The 23,129-nt window shown below is 41.3% G+C and overlaps 1 protein-coding gene across 20 annotated transcripts in view; it reads right to left on the reverse strand.

The window, feature by feature from the left end:
• Positions 1-23,129, reverse strand: part of LCOR (ligand dependent nuclear receptor corepressor) — an 82,586-nt gene that overhangs the window by 11,273 nt on the left and 48,184 nt on the right. For 19 of the 20 annotated variants that reach the window (XM_054204894.1, XM_054204893.1, XM_054204891.1 and 16 more), the window contains one exon: positions 20,361-20,454. In XM_054204894.1, the coding sequence (XP_054060869.1) occupies positions 20,361-20,454 (94 nt within the window). Of the gene's footprint in view, positions 1-8,475; positions 17,569-20,360; positions 20,455-23,129 lie in introns of those variants that run through there. The other variant, XM_054204906.1, reaches the window with a different exon arrangement.

Below are 23,129 nucleotides of genomic sequence, written 5' to 3' on the forward strand. Positions count from 1 at the left end.
AAGGCCCCTGAATTTACGCCGTCCTTGGTGACGCGCGTGGGGACGGATTGAGCTGGCATTTCAACTGAAAAGCAGGAAGAAACAAGTTATAGATGGGGTTTTGTTTGGTTGGGGTTTTTGTCAGCTGCATGTATCCGTCAAGGTATCCAGGTTGTACAATAAGCCAACTGGCTGGATAAACAACAGACATCCTTTACAGATTCAGACTTTTAACCCTTCAGAGTAGTGTCTTTCGTTTGTTTGTTTATTTTTGAAGTAGTTAAACATTAAAAATCACCTTCTCCCCACCTGCAAGCCAAGTGAAAATCAAACAAACCAAAGTTGGTTTTACATTAAAAAAGAAACAACAGCAACCTCAAATAAGTTTATCTTTTTTATATTCCTGTCATAGCTTCTGCCACTCCCACCTTCCCCAAGTAACTAACCCAACCGTATTCTGTAGTGGTTTATCATCGCCTGTGATACTTTTAATACAATATTTAATGACTAATTAAAAATCTTACCACTGAGCTATTGCCTTAAAACCAAGGGAAATTTATCACGTTGGAAACATCATTCTACACACTAGCTTTCAAAGCCTTTCCACAATTGTCCTTGCTAATTTTTCTAATTACCAAGGACATCTGGGATCTTCCCTTTAAGGAAAAAAAAAATAAATTACCATGAGTGTTTCTCTCTGAGGCAGTACTCGGCATCTTCCCGGAGCTAGGTGCTCCAGAAGAATAGATAGCACCAGAAGACCAGAATAGATAGAAAAACAGCACCAGAAGACAGACAACAAAAGCGTGGAGGGCAAAAAAAAAAAAAAAAAGAGTTCTAACAAGGATATTCACAGCTTTGCACATGTTTTAAAAAAAGCAGCACCCAGTTAAGGCAAGGGGGAACGAACCGCGGGGACCAGTCCTATGGCGTAGGGAGGGATGCCCTGAGTGTGGCTAGCAGTCCCGGGTCCGAGTCAGGAAGGCAACCTGGCTCAGGACCCGAGATGAGGCGGGTCTGGGGCCGCTCTCCTGCTCCCCAGCCCAACGCTGCCCGTCCGTCCCGCAGTAAACCGGGGACAAAGCTGTCCCTGCCCAGCCCTCGGGAACACACAGCCCGGTCAGATGGAGCCACAGCAACCGCAGGGGTTCAACAACAGGTGAATCCCCCACCGAAGGTGCACTCACAGGCAGTAAATTAAGGTTTGCAAGGAGGATACGCTGCGATAAATCCCACCTTCCCCTCCCACCCTTCTGGAGGGTGGAAGAAAACCCATGGCCCCTCTGGAGACATCGCTGGCCCCAGCCCCAGCAGGCGCATCGCTACACGCCGCCACTCGCTACTACTTCTAGAAGTCTTCACGGATTTTATAGTCCGCAAATATCCAGGATGTTGGTTGGTTTGTTTTGTTTTTTTTTACAACATGGACACGAAAAACCAAACGCAGCAACTGTGCAGAGAGCTCGCTAGAGCTAAACACACTCAGCACAACCCGGCCGCCAAAGCTTGGGAGGGGCCGGTGGAAGACATTTGGAGAGCAAAGGGTATCTTGGGTGTAATTAACAGATGTTGGGGGACATGACCCCATTTCAGATAACCTGGAGACTCAGATAATTGGGCCTCAGATAATCAAGGCCACGCCGTTAATAGAAACAGCATCCCGGCTCCTAACGGCAGTGCTCCCCACGTGCCGATGCTACACCTTCCTCGCACGAAAACGCCTAGTGAAATATGAATTAGCGGTTTGATACGTGTCCGTATTCTCCGTCAAGCGCCGGGGCTGAGCAGCAAGCCCTGTCTCTGATGCAGCACTTTGGGAAATAGGTTAAGGCAGGGAAGTGGATTGCAGCCCCCGATGCCTGGGGACGAGGCTGCCTCGGCGCTGACGGGCTGGGGAAGCTCTATTTTGAAAGTGGGTTAATTTAACTGCCATTCAACTACCATTAAACGATGTAGGTTAATTTTGTAGTCAGATAACTATTAAGAAACCAAAACATACGGCAGGAAACGTCTCTGTGCATGCCAGTGGGGAGAGGTTTCCTCTGCGCTAATGCACACCCCTCCCCTTCAGCGCAAACCTCTCATCCTTCCATTTCTGCACATCCCTCACATCATCTCTTTTTTTTTTTTTTTCTTTCTTCTTTTTTTAACCCTTGTCATTGCACACTATTGTCCTTCCTCCCCCACTTAAGAGAGTCTATTCTCCTCTCAAAAATTCACCTTGGTATCCCGGCCCGCAATTATTTTTCTCCTTTATTTACATCTCAATGCTAAAGGAAGACTAAAAAATAAACCTTGTCTGACCACAGCGAATGTCCACTGAAACAGGTCCCATCTCCCCCACGCATCCGATATTTGTCCAGCTACGCGGCAAACCGAGGCAGGGAACGACACCTTGCTTAGCATGTAACACGCCACCACCACTAATACAGCCAGTTTTCTTTTGGGGTCATTTACCCTATTTAAAGCTTCCTCGATTTTGGTAGGTTACCCTTTATAATTGGATGCTGCAGTTAAAATGTACTTTATCTCTGTGCAATTTTCCTTCCTGCAGCATAATGGTAGGTATTGTTTGTTTCTTTATACCGGGGACAAAACCCCACCAATTGCTGGTTCGCCATAAAGAGAAAAATAAAAGGGGAAAAAAAATAAATTATCAACAGCAGCTTATGCCTGCGAAGGAACAGATCCCTCGGAAAAAGCTGAAGTGACTCATCGCTCCTCAGCGAGGAAGGAGCGAGGACCAGAGCCAGGCAGATCCGCCCCGAGATGCCTTCACGGATTGCCTCCCTCTGACTTCTGCGCCTCCCTGGTCCCACTGCTCCCACCAGCAGGAAAATGAGCAGGAAAATGAGTCCCGAACCTTCGCAGAGGAAACCAAAGCGATGATGACCCATTAGCACATGCTGCCCATCAAGCACTCGCGCATCTCCCCTACCGCAGACATTTTTTATCGTATTAACAGTAAGTGCACTACGTAAACCCTGAAAGCTCAGAGAAATGAACTCACGCTTAACCACGCGGTGGAAACGAGACCACAGCGCTAACGGGATGCTGTCGTTTTTACACGACCAGAGAAATCCAGGATGGGACCATCCCCAGAAATCGCAGCAAAACCACCCCTGAAAAACCCTCCTCGCGTGTTCAGATGGCGAAGCCAAGAGCCCAAACCACGTATGCCGTGGGGATTTTTGACCCACAAGAGGCTGAGTGCCAGATTCCCTTGTCCTGCTGTGGCCTCACTATTCCTATTAATCTCACGAGGAAAGTCCTTTTTTTTTTTTCGCTCAGGAGCTATTAAAACACAGACGAAACAGGCAAAACCCAAACCTCATCAATGTGTTCTTTGCCAGCAGAAAGGCACTACGTTTGTCACTTTGTGCTAGGTTACACAGATTTTAAGCTTTATTACTAATCATTATTCCTAATTTAATAATAAGACCATAAAAGGAGCCAAAAGGCATATTTCTTTTGAATGCAGAGTTATGTTATTTTTGCTTTTTATCAATTGCCTTTACTTTTGCTCTAACAAAAGTAAAGGCACATCAACGTAAGGACAGGTATAGGCAAGAAGGCTAGAATGAAAGAGCAGCCGCCGTTATCGTACACGCTTGTGTCTGTTAAGAGAAAAGCCAACATAGGTCATGAAACAGGAGCAAAAATCTCCTTTGTTTTTTAACTCATCAGCAGAAAAGCTCATGGAATTAGAGCTGTGCAAGCCTCCAGCGAGCAGTGACGTTGGGCAGCTGTCACCATGCTCCAACGAGAATTTTGATTTTAGCAAATGCACTTCAGGTACAGAGCAAGCGGGTTCAGCGTTCACATCTCGGGCTGTCTGACGGCTAGAAATCAGAAGAAAACTTGTATTTCTCTACAAACAGAGTACCTTTGTTATGAAAGCTTCTCACGCAAACCCAGAATCCTACAGTACCTTTTTTTTAGTCTTTCAAAGTCAAATTGTCTTAAACCACTGCTAACCCCTCAAACACAGCTGCTTGCTTTAAAGACCTGACAGGAATCTGAGGAGATACCACGGGTGACCACAGCACGTCTGAAACCAGGGGGGAAAAAATACACCACCACCTTCACCTAAAAGGGGAAACGCGTCGGAAACTACTGGAGTCTCCAAGGAAGCACCTCAGGTTTAGCTGAGAGCACGGGTCCCTGCACACCTAGCAGTTGTGTGTAGGAAAACCACTTCCCACGCGCGGGGAAGCTTTTCGGCTTTCCCCAGTGTCGGTTTTCCCCCTGCAGAGCCAGAGGAACTCCCAACAATCAGTGTCAGAGTGAGGAGAAAAGCAGAGTCAAAAGGCTCAGCTTTAAGAAAGGAAACCATAAAAGCCCCTTTCAAAGCTAGGAATGTCATTCCCAAACGAGTTAAGCAAGCCCTAGGCTTTATTAGCTGGACAGGAGGGATCCGGAACACGTGATGATGGGATCTCGGTGCACGTCAGCAAAAACCCCCACCTTCGCAGGTGCAACAAAACAGCCTATTTAGCACCAGGATTCTTACAGACGGTTTGCTGATAACCCCGTCCAGACAAACCACTCCTCCCGTCAGCACGAGGCGGGCTGATCCGCACCCGGAGGCAGGAGTCCAGCCAAGGCGGGCACGCAAGTCGTGACCGAGCTAGCCCAGGTGACCGCAGGCAGGGAGATGAGGCAGGAGCTGCCGCAGGGGCCGGGAGACGCGTGTCGCTGGATCCAGGCTGAAGCCTCTGCCCTGTCCTCCACAGCGGGACTGTGGGCGCTCGGTAGGTCACAGCCCGAGGCTCTGGCGGGTCCCTCAGGGGGGTGCGACTGTTGTTCCATACAGGCAACCTTTGTGTTTTTAGGCAGCAGCGCTTGTATGTCTATGCTCCGAAATGTACCTTAAGCATCCTAATTTTAGCTGAGCTTTAAAACAGTTCCTGGAGATTTGAGCTGTAGCCATCTCATAGAAAAAAATGCCTTTTAGTCGAGCATGTACTCAGTAAACCTCCTGCAGAGCCGCACGACACCTGCAGAGGAGGCGGCGGCAAGAGAAGACTTTAGAAGTTTTCTTTCAAACACAACCTGTAAATTCTGACACTTTAAAAGTGACCTGTAAATACAAGATGCAATTGTCTTGTGTTCCCTCTTCACGAGAGCTTTAAAAGATTGTGTTGTCTGGGGTCTTTAGGGAGGCGGGCAAGAAGGAACTTAATTAATTCATAATTCACAAGTGTGAAGTCAGTCAGATTTCTTCTGAACTTTCCTACTTAACAACTGAGAACATGTCGGATTTTAAGTCACAGAGGCTGCATCAAAGGAACTAGATCGGGGGAAACAGTGCTCCCACAAAAGGTGTTATCTGGGATCCTTCCAGCATTGTAACATCTATTAAAGCATCTTGAGAATAACCGTATTAAAAAGATCAACTTTTATTTTAATCTCTTTGCCATCTTCACGGTATCAAACTCCATATTCCTGGATTTGCCCCTAACACTTCAAGCTCTGTTTTTGAAATTGCTTTTGGTCTGTACCTCTGTTCCTGCGTACAGGACTCACATTCCTTAACAGGTCCAAGAACCTGCCACTCGCGTCCGGTTAAAACCACAGCTCAGCCAGTACCCAGGGCTGGGCATCTGCCAGAGCACGCGCAGCAGCTCGCAGATTAAGAAATTAGCGATTTGAAATTAGTATCTCGCTGAAGAGGGTTTTAAATCCTCCCCCTTCCCCCGGACCCACTTTTACCAGGCCTCTAGGAAATGGGAGAGCTCAGCAGGCTCCCTGGCGATCCGCCTGCCTCACCGAGGACACCAGAGCAAGCTCTGCCCGGCTGCTGTTTGACTCCGGGCGGCCACGACGCCAGGGCTCGGGTTTGGTCGCACGAGAAGATGAAATTGTGATGCTCGGGAATTTCCTGAATTAAATCAGCTTCGTCGACAACACTTCGGTTGATTTCCAACACAAGAGTGCTTCCCATCCTTCCCGCTGAGGTCAGGGGGTTGTCTAGTTTCAGGTAGGTCCTCATCAGCTAATATTAATCCCAACGCTTGCAGGCAGTGACCTGAAGCTTTCTGCTTTTCCCTCCGCAGGAGCACACATTTTCACCCAGGAGCCACCAGCAGAGCCTCTCATTTCACATCTGCCAGAGTCTCTGGATTGCAGAAAGTGACCCAGGTGTACCTGATGGACCTGTTACTTGAGAAGGTGACCAGATACTCTCCTGCAGGTTCCGAAGAGGCAGCTGCCTCTTCCAGTAACAAACGGAGCAGCTCAAAACCCATCGTGAGTCGAAAGGAGCTGAGGCAAACGAGCTTTTTAAGCTGCCTAACAGAGCTAATTAGGTTTCTTTTCTACAACAGCAGCACGGATGCTTCCTTCTGGGCCTGGGTGCCACTCTTTGTCATGATACGCATTTGTATTCCAGAAAACAGCTTTAAAAGAAGAATTTGAGACTGTGTTCCTTTAAGTCTGAAAAACTTCAGCTTAACCATCAGCAAGTCCTCCAGGAAAACCTGAAAAAAACTTGGTTTTTTTTGATAATCACAGGACTAAAAAGTGTCGATTAAAAACGTTCTGGGAAAAGCTTGCAGAGTGTAATACATCCTAAAGAATGGCAGATGGGAATATAGTTCATCCCTTTCAAAGGCTATTTTCATAGATTTGACAGATGTATTCAGACATACAGAAAAAAATACGGTAAATGCTAGTTTACAGCACAAGACTTTCAAACTATTTACACATAAAGACTCCCTATTCCCGAGTAAGTGTAAGATGTAGTCTCTAGTCAAACCAAGTTTTTTTTATTTAAAAGAGATTTGCCCAGTAAAGCTAAACCAATGACAACACCCAGCTACCTTACCATTTTGCTTTTTGTTTTTAATGCCAGTATTAGTATACAAGGAATACAATAGTTAGCTTGCTATTTAACAGTTATTCAAGGATCTTAAAAAAAAAAAAAAAAAGGCACTGAAAAAATCATGTTAGTAAACACAAACCCTAAATTACCTACTTTTCAATGGCACAAGCTGATAAAGGCAACTTCTCAGGAGAAAAGATAGCTGGGCTAGGCAGTGTGCAGCACTGTAAATTTTCCTAAAGCTAGGAAATCCCTATGCTTCACTCTCAAAATCATCCTAGGACTGAACACAAAAGGTTAGCAGAAATGCCTAAACTCACATGGGTTCCATTACACACCACTTACTGTAACCTACTTTTTAGCATTCAGCATTTCGGTATCAATAATGCATAAACATCAGAAGTAGTTCAACCCAAAGTACGGCCACGGGAAAGTAAACACGGGTCTCAAAGAAGGGCCGGCTGAGGCACGGCGTCACGGCTGGATTTGCCTCCTGCCCCTGTGCAGAAGGACAGTCCACGGAGCTTCCCGTAGGTTAAATGGGAGCTGGGGACCTGCCCCCGCAAGCAGCACCAGTGCCTGCTGGTGCAAGGCAGCAGCTAAGCAAGCCCAGTGCCGTCTCCTCTGGGAGACAGCCCGGCTGCTCGGAGAGGAACGTGCCCCAGTGCGCACCCCGGCCAGACCCAACCGCACAAGGCAGCGGCCGGCGTTCCCAGCTCAGCTTTTATTACCACCATTCGTACCCTGACTCATTACTAAGTGCTCAGTGAACAAGCCTGCACCACTTCGGGTTTTTTTTTTTGTTCCTGAGAGACTGTTCGTTCTTCACCAGATAAATTATTTACCATGAAAGAAATTAAGGTGGCCAGCAGGGAAGAGCAAATTAGAGCAGGGGAGTTCATGAGACCGGGCTGCTACGAGATGGCGTTTCAGCTTTCACGTGCATTCCCGACCCAGCCGCTAAAGCCACTTTATCGCCAACCCTATTTAGGACAAGAAATAAACGAGGACGGAGACTCCAAAGCTCAATCCTTCGGCCAGAATTCGCTTTACCTTCTATTTTCACTTCCTCCCCTGCTTCTCTCCATTTGTGATATCTTGCATTTCATAACCTCAGGTGATTAGCACGGCCATTTAAAAAGCACACTAAAAACAACAGAATTGGAACCCCTTAAAGTTTTTCACAACAAAATTTATTAGAAGAATAGTGGTTTTGAAAAGTCTAGCATCCAGTGAAAACTACCATACACAACGTTACAGCTGGGAATGTGTTTCCAAAATGACATGGTCAAATAATACAATGGAGCCATTAAATCTTACACATGCACAACAAGAGAATTAGCGCTTTGACATACAATGCAAAAAATAAATGGACCACATGAAATAAAAATTTAAAAGTACTTATCACATACATTAAGACACAGCTTATTTAGTCCAGTCAAAAAATCAGAACTGCATTAAAAAAATTAATGTAGTGCAATCAAACCAAAAACCTTAATTTGTGATCATAAGTGCTCTACTACATAAAACATTGATCATAGCAAGGAACAAAAAATTCAAATCACACAGTACAAAAAAAAATCTGTAAATAAATATAAACTACAGTACAAGAGAAATATTAAATTATACAATTCCGTCAAACTGTAAACAGTATATTGAAATGAGGTCCATAAGAGTAAAGGGGGGGGTTCCTGTTTTTTTTTTTTTTTTTCCCATGACACTTGAACTTCTAGAGGTCAGAGAGAAATGCCATTTTCCATACTCTTCAAAGACTATGGGTTACATAAATAGAAAGAGAAGACTTTTTAGATGTAAAGTGTCAAATAATAAAGCAGAGGTGTTGCTGACTCGCGACTGCCAACAGATCACTGCGAGAGCGGAACAGCACTTTTTTTTTTTTTTTTTACTTTAGAGTTTGGCCTCCTCGTGAGCGCAGCACGGAGGCCCGTCATTACAGATGTTAAGTGCCAACACATTCCAAATTAGCGCTCGGCATTAAGAGAGGAGACACCTGCTGAGGGGTCTGGTCCTACCAATTAGGCGGAAGCGATTCTGCCCGCCCTCACCGACTCGGACCTCTGCTGATTATCTGACAGGTTTACACGCTTGTCATACAAACACCAACTTTGGCAGAACAATTACTAATAAACTCAAAGCACTCCCGGCCCATTGGTTTCCATCACAGTGGCCAGTGCACAGAATTCTCTAAGGACATTGCATAACTAGAGTGTAGAGGTCAGACAGCCAAGGGCCCGTGCTTGAGGTTAGAAGTAGTTATGGTGAGAGAGAAGCAAGAGCCACGTTAAGAAGCTGCCTCCGCGGTTCGCAGAAGCAGTTGGGAATGTATTTCATTTTTAGCTGCGCTGGCTAGTAGTGGCATTTTAAAATATATAAGTTTAAGATAACATATATACTATATATGTATATAATATAATACATATTATATAATATACATAGGAATTTCTTACAATACATACCAGGAACCCCCACGCGATCTGCTCAGTAGTAATAACTGAATATACAGAATGCCACTATAAGTGTCTGAGGCACTGTGTGCTGGAGAGTAAATATGCAGCTTTAAAATCCGTTTGGCTGAGTTATACCTGGATACCTGAACTGAGTTTTAAGTTGACATTCATCGAGGATGTGCTATCAGCACGTCAAAAGAAAAGCAAAACAAAATACAAGTCACTGCTAGGTTTAAGAAGAGAGTACAAGTACCTGAATTGAGTGAGGATAGTGTGTAAACTGTCCCTGAGGGTTTTTAAACAGTGTGTGTACAAGTTGGATTCCTAAGAACATTAGTTTAAACTTACATTGCGGACTGATAAAATACCAATGTCTGACAATTTAACAAGTGGAGGTTAGAAAGAGTTATGAGCAAACACTCAAAACATATTTTATACATTTTAAAGCAGCAGTAAGCTGCTGTAAGCATACATCCCATCAGTACAAGCAACACGTGGGACTCAGATAAAGGTTTCTATTTGCAAAAAGCCCATCATATATCGATAAGTAAAGAATATTCACCTGCTAAATTAGAATGCACCTAGTTACAGACTAGCAATTCAAGATTATTTTTTTAATCAAATACTTTGCTATACTTTGCTATTACATACTAAAATTCCTTAAGCTCACTAATGCTGGTATTCTAATCTATTTTTTTTTTTAAATGTTCCCCCTTCATTTAAGAAATATACCATTCCACAACTTAAACATTAAGATCCATTTTCAGTCCTCAGATGTAAAAAGCATGTCAATGAGTTTATATTAAAAATTTACATGGTAAAAAGGCTTGAATTTCAGCCAGAGATTCTAAATACTACTCATTCCCTGAAGGCATAAGGGAGAAAGAATCCCTACCCATTTTTCTTGTGATATAGTTTTCAAACTGAACATTAAGCAATGGTCCAAAAATGATTTTTCAGTTTGGGAAACTTCCCTTTCCCTACCCATCATCCCAGATTCCGAATGTCAAGCCCTGAAATGGCCTATTGAAATGATTAGTTAAAAATATCAGGCATGTATATATACATCCCCTGCCTGAACTTCAGAATATTTTGCTGTACTAGTCTTTAAAAGACAGATTAGTATCCCAAGAGAACTTGTAATCTGACCTGAAAGCTGTTAATGATCCTAGATTGTACGTTTAAAATATCTCATAACCTGAAGACCAGATTTAATTAAGACTCTGGCATTGTAACAGAAAAAGTGCTGCAGTTATTTGTCCCTTTTCTGGTACTTTAGAATAGGTCAGACAAGTGCTTTTTATAGTGACAGTAAAGTTTACATGCTTTCACGCAGGCATAAAAAATATTATCTGCAAAAATATTTGAGAAATGTAGCACCAAGTAGTTGATAAACTGTTATTAGTAGCTGTAGTAGTGTCTTCACAATTTCCGAGCAGGAAAAAACATTAAGTTAGACTGTACTAGGTGATGACTATAGAAATTGTTTTCTGACATTAAACTTTTCCTGCTCCAGTCAGAATGAAGTTTGTGTCCTAATCCCTGCTCCGTCAGGTAGAGTTATCACCTTGAGTCCTTCTTAAATTATACTTACCAACTCGGTAAGGGATGTTTATTTTTAAGAAGGTGAATGAAATGCCCTGGACAGGCCAAAAAAAAATAATAATAATCCTTTCTCCTAGTACTTTGCCCAGGAAAATTGATTTTGCAACCAGGCTAAGAGATTTGAGTGAGGATTAAATAAAGCTCTCTTAATATGAAGGTTTTCATGACAATACCTGAATATAGGCCTAATTCAGTAGGACATGAAGTCCAAAACTGCTGCTTTAATACTGGTATAGAGACCTGGCCCCAGTCAAAGCAAGAGCAGGAGAGAGGGAGATTCTGGAATGCTGTAACTACTTACAGTTTTTTCTGGTACACATGGAGTGCATCTACGGAGCATTTTGAGTCCGCAATATCTCTCTGCTTAGTGATCATCACAGTACATCATGTTTATGCACTGGCTAATTAGAAATGAATAACTGTAGTGGTTATTGTATTTGCTACATCCAACAGAACTGCATATAACTAGCAGCGCAGATTTTCAGGTTTCTGAAGGTTCTAATTACGGAGGGCTTTTTTATGTAATTTGAGATCAAGTGGAAACCTTTTTAATACCAAAACTAGTCTCAATATTTTTTTAGGTACAGCTTTTGAAAGCAGTATTAGTCAACAACATTTACTGATGCCAAGAAAAAGCAACATTGACCTAGACTGAAATTACCTTTAGTTTCTGAAACGTTTGTGGGGAAAACCTAGACGTTTCTGATCCTTATGATCAGAATGAGGGAAACAACCCTTCCCATTCTACCTCTAACACTTGGCAGAGAATTTAAGATATTTAAAATATTGTGACAAAGCTTTCAGTACAGGTTAATAAGTTTGCCTTCGTAAGAGTTTGGACTACAACATGCGTATGCATTCTTACACCAAAGAGTTAAAATTTTGTCTTCACTGAAGAGCAAGCTCTTTACATTGGAGATGTAGCCACACTGTTTTTGAGAAAAGAGGGAATGGCACAGTGTTCCCTTCACTCCCTGGACACTGTGTTCTTCTCCTAAGACTCAAGGACATCTTAAGAGCATTACTTCAAAGTAAACTGGAAAGAAACACATGATAATTCCAGTTTTGCCTGTATAACAATTGTTGCAGATGATATAAAAAGCAATTCAATCAGAACTAGAAAGTTGTTCTAATCTATACAAAGCTTACTCAACCCTGAAGCCCCTGAATCACTTTGCCAGTTCCTGTGAATTTCCAGGGAGAAGGCAATGTACTCTCAGGTTCTCATGAAAGAAATATTTAGACTCAAATGTCGGCCTGCCACAAGACAAAGCACAGACTATTCCTTGTCTGCTCTCAACCGGTCTAAACACGTGTGCGGTTGCCTCCCATGCTTAGGAATATCCTTGAGCACTGGAAAGCTCTACAAAAAAGGTGGCATAGGAGTTGCTTGAGAACACAGAGGCTGAATGTGTTCCTTTACTGGAGGCACTATCCTACCTGTACACCTGCGTTTGTTAAAACTCATTTGTTTTCCAATTGCCATGAGTTCGACTTCAGGTCTAGCGATAGGGTTGGTAATGCAAGCGTCGAATTATGAGTTCTGCAACAAGAAGAAAGCAAAGGCATACCTGTACTGCATATGCAGTAACTTCTGCACAACAGGGAAAAAAATAAAAGAGAAGTAGAGGAATTCTAAAGGAAACTGTCTTGAGCCTTTAACAAAAAAGTCAGGGAATGACTGGAAAACAAAAATCTTTTGACAGAATTAAAAACGAGTCCAGATACGTGTCCCTACAACAGCTCACTGGAAACGTTCAACTCTATAGCTGTACTCAAGCATTACGGCCACAATAATGCCTACAACACTGTGGAATGAGGATCCAGCTGGCTGAAAGTGAGGTAATAGTTTGTAATAGGTCAGAGTTCTAAAAAAGCACTTTTACATCTTACAAGTCCAAATAAATAAAAAAAAAAAGGACACATTTCATACATGTTGGGCTTTCTCACCAGAACTGTACGATAATTAACTCCACACCAGGACCCCTACCACACTAAGCCTTACTCATCTTCAATTATATGCTGCAGCAAAGATTTACCAAGCGACACCTAAACTTCAGTACAATATGAAACTTGATTCTTAAAAGTTTATACACACAAAATATAAAATTACCTTTCTAGGATGGGGTAGGGGAGAGGGATTCTCCTTCATGATACTTGGACTGAAAAACTAGTTTTCAGAGACTGCCACAAATATTATTCACAGTTTCTTGCTGTCAGGCTTTTTCAGCTACATCAACGTAGTACACAACAATACTGTTAAGTCCAATAACTACATCAGATGGACATTCTCGGGAATAAGAGAAAACTAGTGACGAAAAATACCCGAAAGGCCTCCTCCTAACGACGTCTCGATTTTTACAGGGTTGCAGTTTGTCTATGTTACACGTTAATGCGATCTCAAAAGAGCAGCAGGAGAAAGATTTTAAACCTTCTCTCCTGTCCAAGTGATCCAAGTAACATAAGCATCCACTTACCAGAAATAACATGAGAAACGAGGCTTTTGTTACAAAGACAGCAGTGAACCACACCTTCCCACACCAAAATATGGTCAACCAGGGATTTTGGCCATGCAAACTGCTGGTCAGCAGAAAATTAAGCATGCTAATGGACAAACATTAATCCCAATCATATATTTAAAATGATCCCAAATACTACTAGTTAGCTACACTGAAAGCGCCTGTAAAAAATACGTAGTGAGAAATGAAACAAAACATTAGTGATCACTGCAGCACTTTGAGTGATACTAGTCTTACGTGATGAATCACCTCAGAGAAAATACATTAGATGGGACTTTGAAACAAAAAGTTAACATTAAAAGGTGCACCTGAATATTACAGACTAAATTTACAAAACCTACAATAAGGTAAAATATATATCTTTTGAATATTCAGCAGCTTTTTTTTAAATTTGTTTTTATTTTTTTGAGAGGCTCATGAAATTTTAAAAAGGGACCACTAACTAATCTCAACCATGCTTCACAAAACAATAATGGCTATTTTATATTGCAGTTACCAAAGTAATGCAATTAGTGCTTAAAAAATAATCTACACTTTTTTCTTTTTTTTCCTTTTTAAACAGAGACCTTTGGAGGAAATATGGTTGTTCAAAAGCTTCTTGAAAAGGAAAGATTACCTGAATATTAAGTTATCACAGATCAAGTGTTGTGTTTAAAAGCTTTGCAGAGATGAGTATTACAATCTTCAGGTCTCAGGACATTTAAAACCGAGAAAGTTACGCGTTTGGTTTGTTGTTGGTTTTCTTTTTTAAAAATCCACTTTCTAACCAAAGCAAATAAAGAGTACTCAACTTCTCACTATCTATTTACAATTCTTAGCCTACAGTCTGAAATGACAAGACAAATTCTCTTTTAAAACTGCAGCATTAAAGGGTAGGCACACCATTCTTCTGCTGCACGATTGTCACCCACTTAAACATACACATACAAAATATTTAGGTTAGTAAAATGAGCACTCCACATACACTACAGTGACAAGTTTTATAAAACTCAACTCATGTTGCTTAAATAAAGACAACTGCAAAAGGTTAAACCTCTCTGAACAGTAAAACTGTGTTACTTTTTTTTTTTAAACTTGCAGCAAACTTTCTACCATAACCTCCAACAGCAGATGAAATCACACGTTTAACTGCGCCTTTATTGCAATCACCAGCTAAACTGGAACGTATTGCAGAGTTTGTATACTGCTACTGAGCTTAAACTGCTTCAAATGCCAAGATGACAACTAGAGAGCTACGAGGAACCAGGATTTTGAGTACTAAAATATATTAAGTAAACAAAAACAAAGTATACTCGGGGCCAAATGCCCAGTCCGTTTCAAGAATGAGCAGTGCATATTTAAAACGACAGCAATGGTGTGCCTAACCTTTGAAAATACGAAGTTGCTGGGGAGGGGGAGAGGCTAACAGGATCAACTGTTCCAGAAGTCATTCAGCATCCCTGGGGCTATCTACGCCACCCTCCCATAAGCTTTGAGAAACCACTTTCAATCACTGACATCACTTAATGCTCTCACACAAAAACTCCAACGCTTCTTTTGGTTGTGCAAATGAGGAAAAAAAAATGGTAATTCCATCTACCTTTTGCACAGATTAAGACCAAATTGCTTCTACCTGAAGAACCAGCAATTCTGATTTGGTCACATTGTGGTAAATCCAGTAAGCTCCACCTAGTTACTGACCACTCCCGCAGAAAGTATCAAAGATAAAAGTTCCGTACAAAACTTATCCTGGATCTCCATATAATGATAACGATATCATCATATTGAAAAAAAATTGGATTTGTGGTTTACGGAGTGCTTTTACGGTGTTTAAATGCTTATTCTAGCATGTGCTAAACCACTATCAAAATAGATTAAATAAAAACAACAACAGAAAAGCAGGACTTAGATTAATTCCTGCTACTGGCAACTGTAATATTTAAAAAGGAAACACCCATTCATTGAGTGTTCGACCCTGACAGTATTACAGATAGATATGATGCAGAGCCCGAATTAGATCAGGCTACCAGTGTTTTACTTCTTCCCTGAACATTAACAAGCTCCTTCACTAATGTGGATATTTGGGCAGACTACTGAGGTTGTGACGTTTGAGATCACTGTTTTGTGGGCTTTTTTTCTTTCTTTTTTTTTTTTCTTTTTTGCAATATCACAGTAGTTTGTTACACAAATCCCCCTTCCCCAGATTAGAGTCATTTAAACTAGTTGTTGGAACCACATAGTTTAGTAAACTCAGAATCAAGTCTGTAAAAAGCATAAAGGTCACAAAGAACCATAGTTCTGTTAGAATGAGGCATACCCTAATACATCATTTAGTGTACCCTGACTGCTCCTGACTGTGAGAAGCTTGTCTTCCGTGAGATAAGGCTACATCCTCAAGCAGGTGAGTCTAAATATCACCCTTCAAAAATATCAAACAAAATTACAGCGAAGGTAGTGTTACAAATAATTAACTGACATATTCTGAAGGTAGTGTATGTAAGTTTTCCCTCCCCTCCCCTCCCCTCCGGGTGAGCACTAAGCAGACAGTGAATGGTAAGTATGTTTAATTTAGAAAGAAAATAGTGGAGAGCCTAATTAGACCCAATTGATTATCCATCTATTGAACAAATCTCTGAGTTCAAGAGAGATACCATTCCTAAGCAACTTGATTTAGCCTAGATCTTTCAATCAACTGGATCAAAGAAAAGGACGGGAAAAAAGATTTCTGAAACATTTTGAAGAATGACAGTCTGATTCTCATTCAAAAAAAGCCTGGTTTTAGGAGAGTATCAGTTTAACAAAGTGGACTTATTTCTATAAAGGCAGACATGAAAAATCCAACACCAGAAGTTCAAGCAGGCCCTACAGGCAAGATGTCCACTTCCACAGATCTGCATTCTTTGTGAGGTAACGCAACTCTCTATTACAGAGAAACATGCAAAAGGCAAAAGAAAAACGAAAAGAAAAAAAAAAAAAAAGAAAAGAAAAAGAAAAAAGGGGGTAGTGGGCAGGTGAAGGAGGGAAACTGCGCCATACCAGGCTAGAAAAATTTACAAATGTGACATTCAGAGCACACCTTTCACCTGTGTCCACACAAGTCTGTGCTAAACTGCAAAGGAAAGAGCATTGCAGTAAATAGGAGAATCAGGTGCGCTCAGTGGTGGTTGAACTATGCAGTAGTGCTCACCCAGTTTGCAAAGTAATTGGCACTCTACGACATCCCTATTCATCTTTCAATTCATTCGCACTTTGTGCTGCTTCTCCCTGGGGATCTAATTCAATCTTTACTGAAACATCCTGCCCCTCCGACCTCATTAATTTCATTTTTTTCTTTGGAGGGTTTTTCAAAGTGCCCAGCCTCTCTTTAACTTTGTACTCCAGTGTACTGTGGGGGATCCCATAAATACTCTGAGCTTTGGAAACACTCATTTTCCCGCTCATAACCACAGAGATTGCTTCCTCCAGTATCTCGCTGTTGTACTGTCTGTATCTCCCTCTTTTCTTCCTAGGTTGCTTGGAGCCAGGATCTCCCTCTTGATCTGAGGTGGGATATGGCTGTCCAGAGGTAGACTGCTCAGCATCTGAGCCCCAGGAATCTGGTCCAGCATCCAGCAAACTTCTCCTGTTTTGTTTTGGAAGGATAGCCCTTAACTTTTTGCTAAGCGCGCTCTCCGTTTGTGAACCCATTACCAAAGAGCTATAGCTGTACTGGTCACCAGTGCGGGACTCCCATGAAAGGTCCATGCCTCGAACTTGTGGTATCTTTAAATCCACAGGAGACGAATGGCTCACGTCCTTTTTCCCATCCTGTTTAGTTTGAAGTGCCATTTTGTGAAAGGCAGAGTTTTCTGTAAGAAAAGGAAGGTCACTGATGTTGCTGAGTGCACCATTTCCCCTGAATTTCATGCGGCTGAAATTGAATTCGTAGTGTGGTTTTGCCCAAGAAGCCTCCCTGGATAATATTAAGTGCTGTCCATGATTCTGTAGTCCAGATGGCCCATGGCTGGCAGCTGTAGAAAACTGGTTTCTGCTCAGCAGTTCTTCACTAATCTGGAGTGATCGAGCCAGCGGTACTTTAAGAGATGTGGAGTGGCCATAACCTTCCCTGGTTCCATCCTGCAAGCTTCTTGGAGGTACCCCATCACCACTCTGTAGTCCCTCCGGATGGTGCTGGCTGGGTCTCCCAGGTCGCCTAATTGGATGGAAGGAAACTGATGTGAGCAGGACTTGCACAGGTAGGGAGGGATGGGTGAGGGGGCCACTCCTTTATTAGAAGGCCTTGCTTGGGTAACATCACTTTTTGTGTTATTTATTTTTCTCTAAATTTGTTTTTTTTTATTTATTTTATTTTAATTTTTTTTTTTTTTAAGTCTCAGCATCAGTCAGTTTTAAAACTTGTTCGCAAAAAAAGAGAAGCTTTTTGGGCAAAGAAAAATGAAACCTGTTGGCTGGTCTCTGGTTGGGTTCACAAATTCTCGGAGTAGAAAAGACTTCGCGCAAGCGTCTGAAAATAGCACCTTAATTACAAAAGTAGTAATCAATCGCCATAGATCTACACACAACTGTGTTACTGGTGTGACGTTACCACTAAACAAGTACAGTAATAAAAGAGTAAGCCAAAGTGCAACATATTCAACATGCAAATATGACTGCCACCTGCAGTATCTACATAGGTGGAAACCTTGGATGATGTTCGCTTACATCAGAGTGAAGAATTGCTGCTCAGGATGAAAAAAAAAAAAAATGCTTAGCAGGCCTCAAAGGTATTTGCTTGACTTTCATTAAACACCAAATAGGAAAGCACTGCATTACACTAGACTTACCAAATCGCGCTCTCAACAACTAATTGCATGTATACATGTCCCTGATTCTCATTCAATACACAGCATGGCTAGGAAAAAGAGATCTAAGTTCCAACTGTCATCCAGATGAACAGTTAATAGCAGAAAAAGCGGTATGTATTTTTACCATTTTCCTTTTGTCACAAGTATTCTTTCTATGACAGAAAGTACTACTACTGCAGATAAACACATGTATTTTAATATTTTCCTTGCTTAGCCCCCTGTAGTTACTAAGTCACACTAGTTTCAAAATCCACCCCCAAACTTTTCCACTTTCAACATACAGATTAATGAAGAGACTAGTAAGCAATTCTATTTTAATGCTCTGGGACACTATACTGGTGTGAAGCCCTCCAGCTAAGTCAGCGTTATTTAAGGATAGGATACGTACTGCTGAAAAGCTACATGATTCTTTTTAGCATCACATTGGGATTAAAAAAAAAAACCCTAAATTTTTTGAGAAAAGACAACCACTGAAAGGACCTGGCACGTAACATACAGTGCTCGATACGTATGCTGCTAGCTTCTCTCCAGGATGCAATAGGTCAGAGTTGAAGCGGGTAACAAGAGTCAACAAGGTTTCAGAACAAAATCCAGAGAAATGAATGGAAGTTTGCTATTCCAGAGAACTCTCTCGAGCAATGTGCATTCTCTGCCCCTTCTACAGCATGTATCAGCGTCAGAATGCGCACCAGTGATTCTGCGCCTAAATGATGGTCATATTGGCAGCTAACTAGGACACAGGGTCACACCTGATTTCATTGATGCTAAACAGACTGCAGTCACCCTCACATACCACGCACCTGTGCAAGTAACCACAGGTGCCAGTATGCCACATCCTCTCTTGACCATCAAGACAGTGCCAGATGCTGGCCCTGTCATCCCTGTGTGTTGGACTTCGTCCCTCACTTGATACATAAACAAGGCAACAAACAATACACAGCCCTGGTGGCTTCGGCTGCCTTCCTAGGAAAATAAAGATGGAAATAACCTGTCCAGAATTGAAAGAGAAGAGCTGGTGGGGAGGTTTATGCTAAAGAATTGTGAAAAAGTGTTTAGACTAACTTTTAAACAAGAATAGAAATACTAAATGGAGAAAGTAATCTTGAAGGGAGAAATCTGAGAGAGCAATATTTTTCCAAAGAGAAATGCAAAAGTTAAAACAGTTCTTAGCAGTACGTGGATTGGTGGTGGTGGTGGTGGGTTGTTAGTTTAAAATTTCCAGTTTTTCAAAGGCTGTTGTAAAGCTAAATCCAGCAATTCAATAGCAGATTAAACCATATACTGTTTCTGTACTTCACTGAAAAAATTACTTGCACTCAGTAGCTTCAAGATAAATTCTCCCATCAACACCCAAAATCCCTCTTACTCCCACTCAGGCTCTCCAGTACAATTAACTCAATCCTAACTAAGAATAAAGGATTTCTAAATGTATGCAAACAGTGACCATTAGAAATATGAAACCTAAAAGCAGTTTTTTGATATAACATTCTTTCACACCTTGAGGCAAGAGTAGTACACCACATACTTTACATTTTTTTTTAAAAAAAGAAACAACATCTTGTTCGGTGCTACAGTACAATCACAAATCCAAAAAGCCATATTTAAAGTTTTCTGAACTACCAGACTCCCTCCTCCAGATGTTTTTCTTGTTGTGGTTTATGGTAGGAAATATTAACAAAGAGCATGCAGTGATTCAAATCTAATTCAGTTTGGTTCATCACCCAAGTCATTGCTACCCCTAAAATAAACCTTCCTGTTAGCTAACTTTCCCCTAAGTGAAATGAAGTCTAAATTATATTGCAAAGCCTCTAAGACTCTTCATACATTTACCTGAACTTGCATCTCCATGGACATCACTTATCACTAAACCCAAGAAGCAATAATGGAAAGATCTTTGGCTATATATTAAATTGGCCAAAATAACAGATATTAGAGTTCTTAACTGCAAGTTAAACCTGTCTCAGTTGCAACAATTCTTATTTGGCAGGTGGGGTGAAGGTATTTGCCAAAGGTACAAGTTGAAAAACACTTTACTCCAAAGGGTTAACACCAAAAGTAAGTTAAAATTAACAGGAGGTAAGCACACATTTTTTTAGTACAAAACAGTTTTAGAAGGTCATAGTAAGTTGCTTTCTCTTACCCATTTCCCGGAGTACTAGAGCACCCTGGAGAATGACTCAGAGAGGTGCTGCCGGCACAAGGACTCTTCTTAGTGGATAAATCAAGCACACCGTCTGTAGAGACAAAAGAATGACTTCAGTGTTTGAAGAAACACAATCAGCCATGTTGTCCCTTGACAAAACAAGTCTTTTGGGCTAAAGTCATATTTAGCACACAGCATTTTCTATTTTATTTTATTTTTAAACAAACTAAGGCTTGGATTTGTTTGCAATTTGGCTTACAAGTGGCTTCAATGTAGTTCTCAGTCACCACAAAATTTGGCAAACTAAAAGTGCATCAGTTACAAGAGCCAGAGAATAAAAGATGACCTACAAATGACAGTTCAGGATACAACACAGCCCATTGCATAACTAACCCTCAGCAGTTCAAAAATGAGACAATCTTCAAATTCCTGAGATACTTCCCCCCCCTTAAAGGGAGGCTTTAAGCCAGTATTTGGATTACTTTTTTAATCCAAATCTTTGCAGGACAATTGAGAATTTCATAGTGGAAACTCACTTTCAAATGAACATACACACATAGATTTGGGATGACTCCTCACCTGGCCGCTAGCTTCATCTTTTTTTTCCATCTCTGCAATGGGTCCCTACTGGCAAAGCTGCTGCCTTTCCCCTCTCTATTGTGCCATTTTAGTCCCTCTCTTCTTCCATACAGCAAATTGTTTTTCCTGCTAGACTGCTTCTTCCATTCTCACTAATGGCACTTCCTCACGCTCACCCATGCTCCTCTGTAAGCCCTTACGTAAACTCTGCATTTCTAGGCAACAGAAAAGGAAGAGCTTTTTGCTAGAAATCATGTAAAGAAATGACCAGCTCCTACTGCACTGAAACAACTTGAAATTCTGGTCATTTTAATAAGGGCAACATGGTCATAGAAGCAGCACAGCCATCTGAAATTCCTGGAAACTTTGAAACAAGGAATTTATGAGGCAAAGATAAATGAAACTTGTTGGCAAGGTAAACTAGAGACATTTCAGAGCTCCTCACTCATTCCATCTAATCAAGTAAATACCACCCAGCACAAGAACAATGTAAGATGGCTTTCAGATTGCTTAAAGTTCTCTTTTGACATATGGAGAAAAAAACATGATAAACAGTAAACTAGAATTAACTTATGGAAAGCTGTTCCACCCACTGCATTTGGGAACACACCATAACCCAAACTTAAGCAAGCAGACAATTCAATTTTCCTTTTGAAAAACACTTAGACAGCCACAAGATACGGAGGCTGGATCAAGTAGCAGCTCCTTTTCAAGAGGCTGCTCTGAACTCAGCACAGGCTGCTGCCAGAAGCATTTGCATCCACGCTTCCTCCGTCAGAAGGGTCATTATGACCTAGAAGTCTCTGAGGGCAAGTAGGGCTCTAGCCTCATACCCCATGGAGAAGTTTACAAACTAGCTGGGTTCCCCTCGACCCACTAGAAGAGAAATATAACACAAAACAGCACTAGCAGTCTTTCATGGCAGCCTCTTAAATCTCTCATTAACAAGTTTGGCAAAACCTCTTACCAATTACATTAAATATAAATTGGAAAAAAATAATTACATCAGCAAACAGATTACTGTATAAGTTAATATGCACATGTTCTAATTCCATAACAAGTATTATGAACATTATAAATTATCTTACAGCTTTTTTGTCACATGGTAACTAAAGAATGGTTGCTGTACATGCTTTCTTCTTCACCATACAATCCTCTAATTAAAGAAAAAGCAGAAGCAAAACTGATTCTCTCCCTCTTTCAGCGAAAAGCTTCACAATGAGAACAGTCTAACATTTCTAAACACATACGCAAAAGACACCTGTGAAATACAGCTATAATAAAATTAGCTAGAAACAAATGCCTGTCAGCTGAATGTACAAGTCCTCAGTTCAAGAAAGAAACCCTACAACCTTGCACTGCAGTTTTGTCACTGAAGTGTGGTGACAACTTTCAATAAGTGCTCTAAGTGCAGTAAGTGTCCAGATGCCAAAGCTGCCTATCGTTGGGCCACATAAAATTAACCTTTTTACAAAAAGCTTCGGAAATGTAAGTTCAAAGAATAAAGGGATACCTACAATTCTGTACTAGAGAGCAAAAGGCTTTTTTTATATTTTTTTAAAGGCACCTTTTCCACTTGAGGATGGACAGCCTACTTTGTATTTGATAGAATGATTTCAGACACTAACACGTTTCTAAAGAAGGGTAAAGGGGCTAATTTTAATCCTATCAGTAGGATACACTTACGATAACCTCTATTCAACAGTTTCAGAAAAAAACCCCAATCATTCACATACTATAATCTCTCACAGAATTTGCTTGTTAAAAAACATTTTTGATAGAAAGCAAGGTTTTCAAATTAAAACAAGCTCTGCAACAGTGTTACAAGTTATTCAATCTGTGCTCTGCAGAACAAGTCTATTTTTAAGTTAGTAGAGAGACATTTCTTCCAAACACATAAAACTGGAAGTTTTGTACAGTTCATTGGTATCATTTTTATAGCCTTCACAAAGCAATTTCTCACAGACTTTTAAAAGATACTGTTTTCTCGCTATGACCAGAAAGAAAATAAATCGGTCCTTCAGTCAGACTGTGTACTGATCTTCAGAAAGGAGACAACGTTATGGTTTTCATGACCATGTGAACTTGCCTTATCAGCAAGCGTACAGTCTATTTTGGCAGACTGTTTCTTGCAGCTCGCAGCAGGAACAGCACACTTGTCCCCAGAGTCTGGAGCACGTCCGTCCC

This window comes from Rissa tridactyla, chromosome 6 (genome assembly GCF_028500815.1).
Source record: "Rissa tridactyla isolate bRisTri1 chromosome 6, bRisTri1.patW.cur.20221130, whole genome shotgun sequence".
Taxonomy (NCBI): domain Eukaryota; kingdom Metazoa; phylum Chordata; class Aves; order Charadriiformes; family Laridae; genus Rissa; species Rissa tridactyla.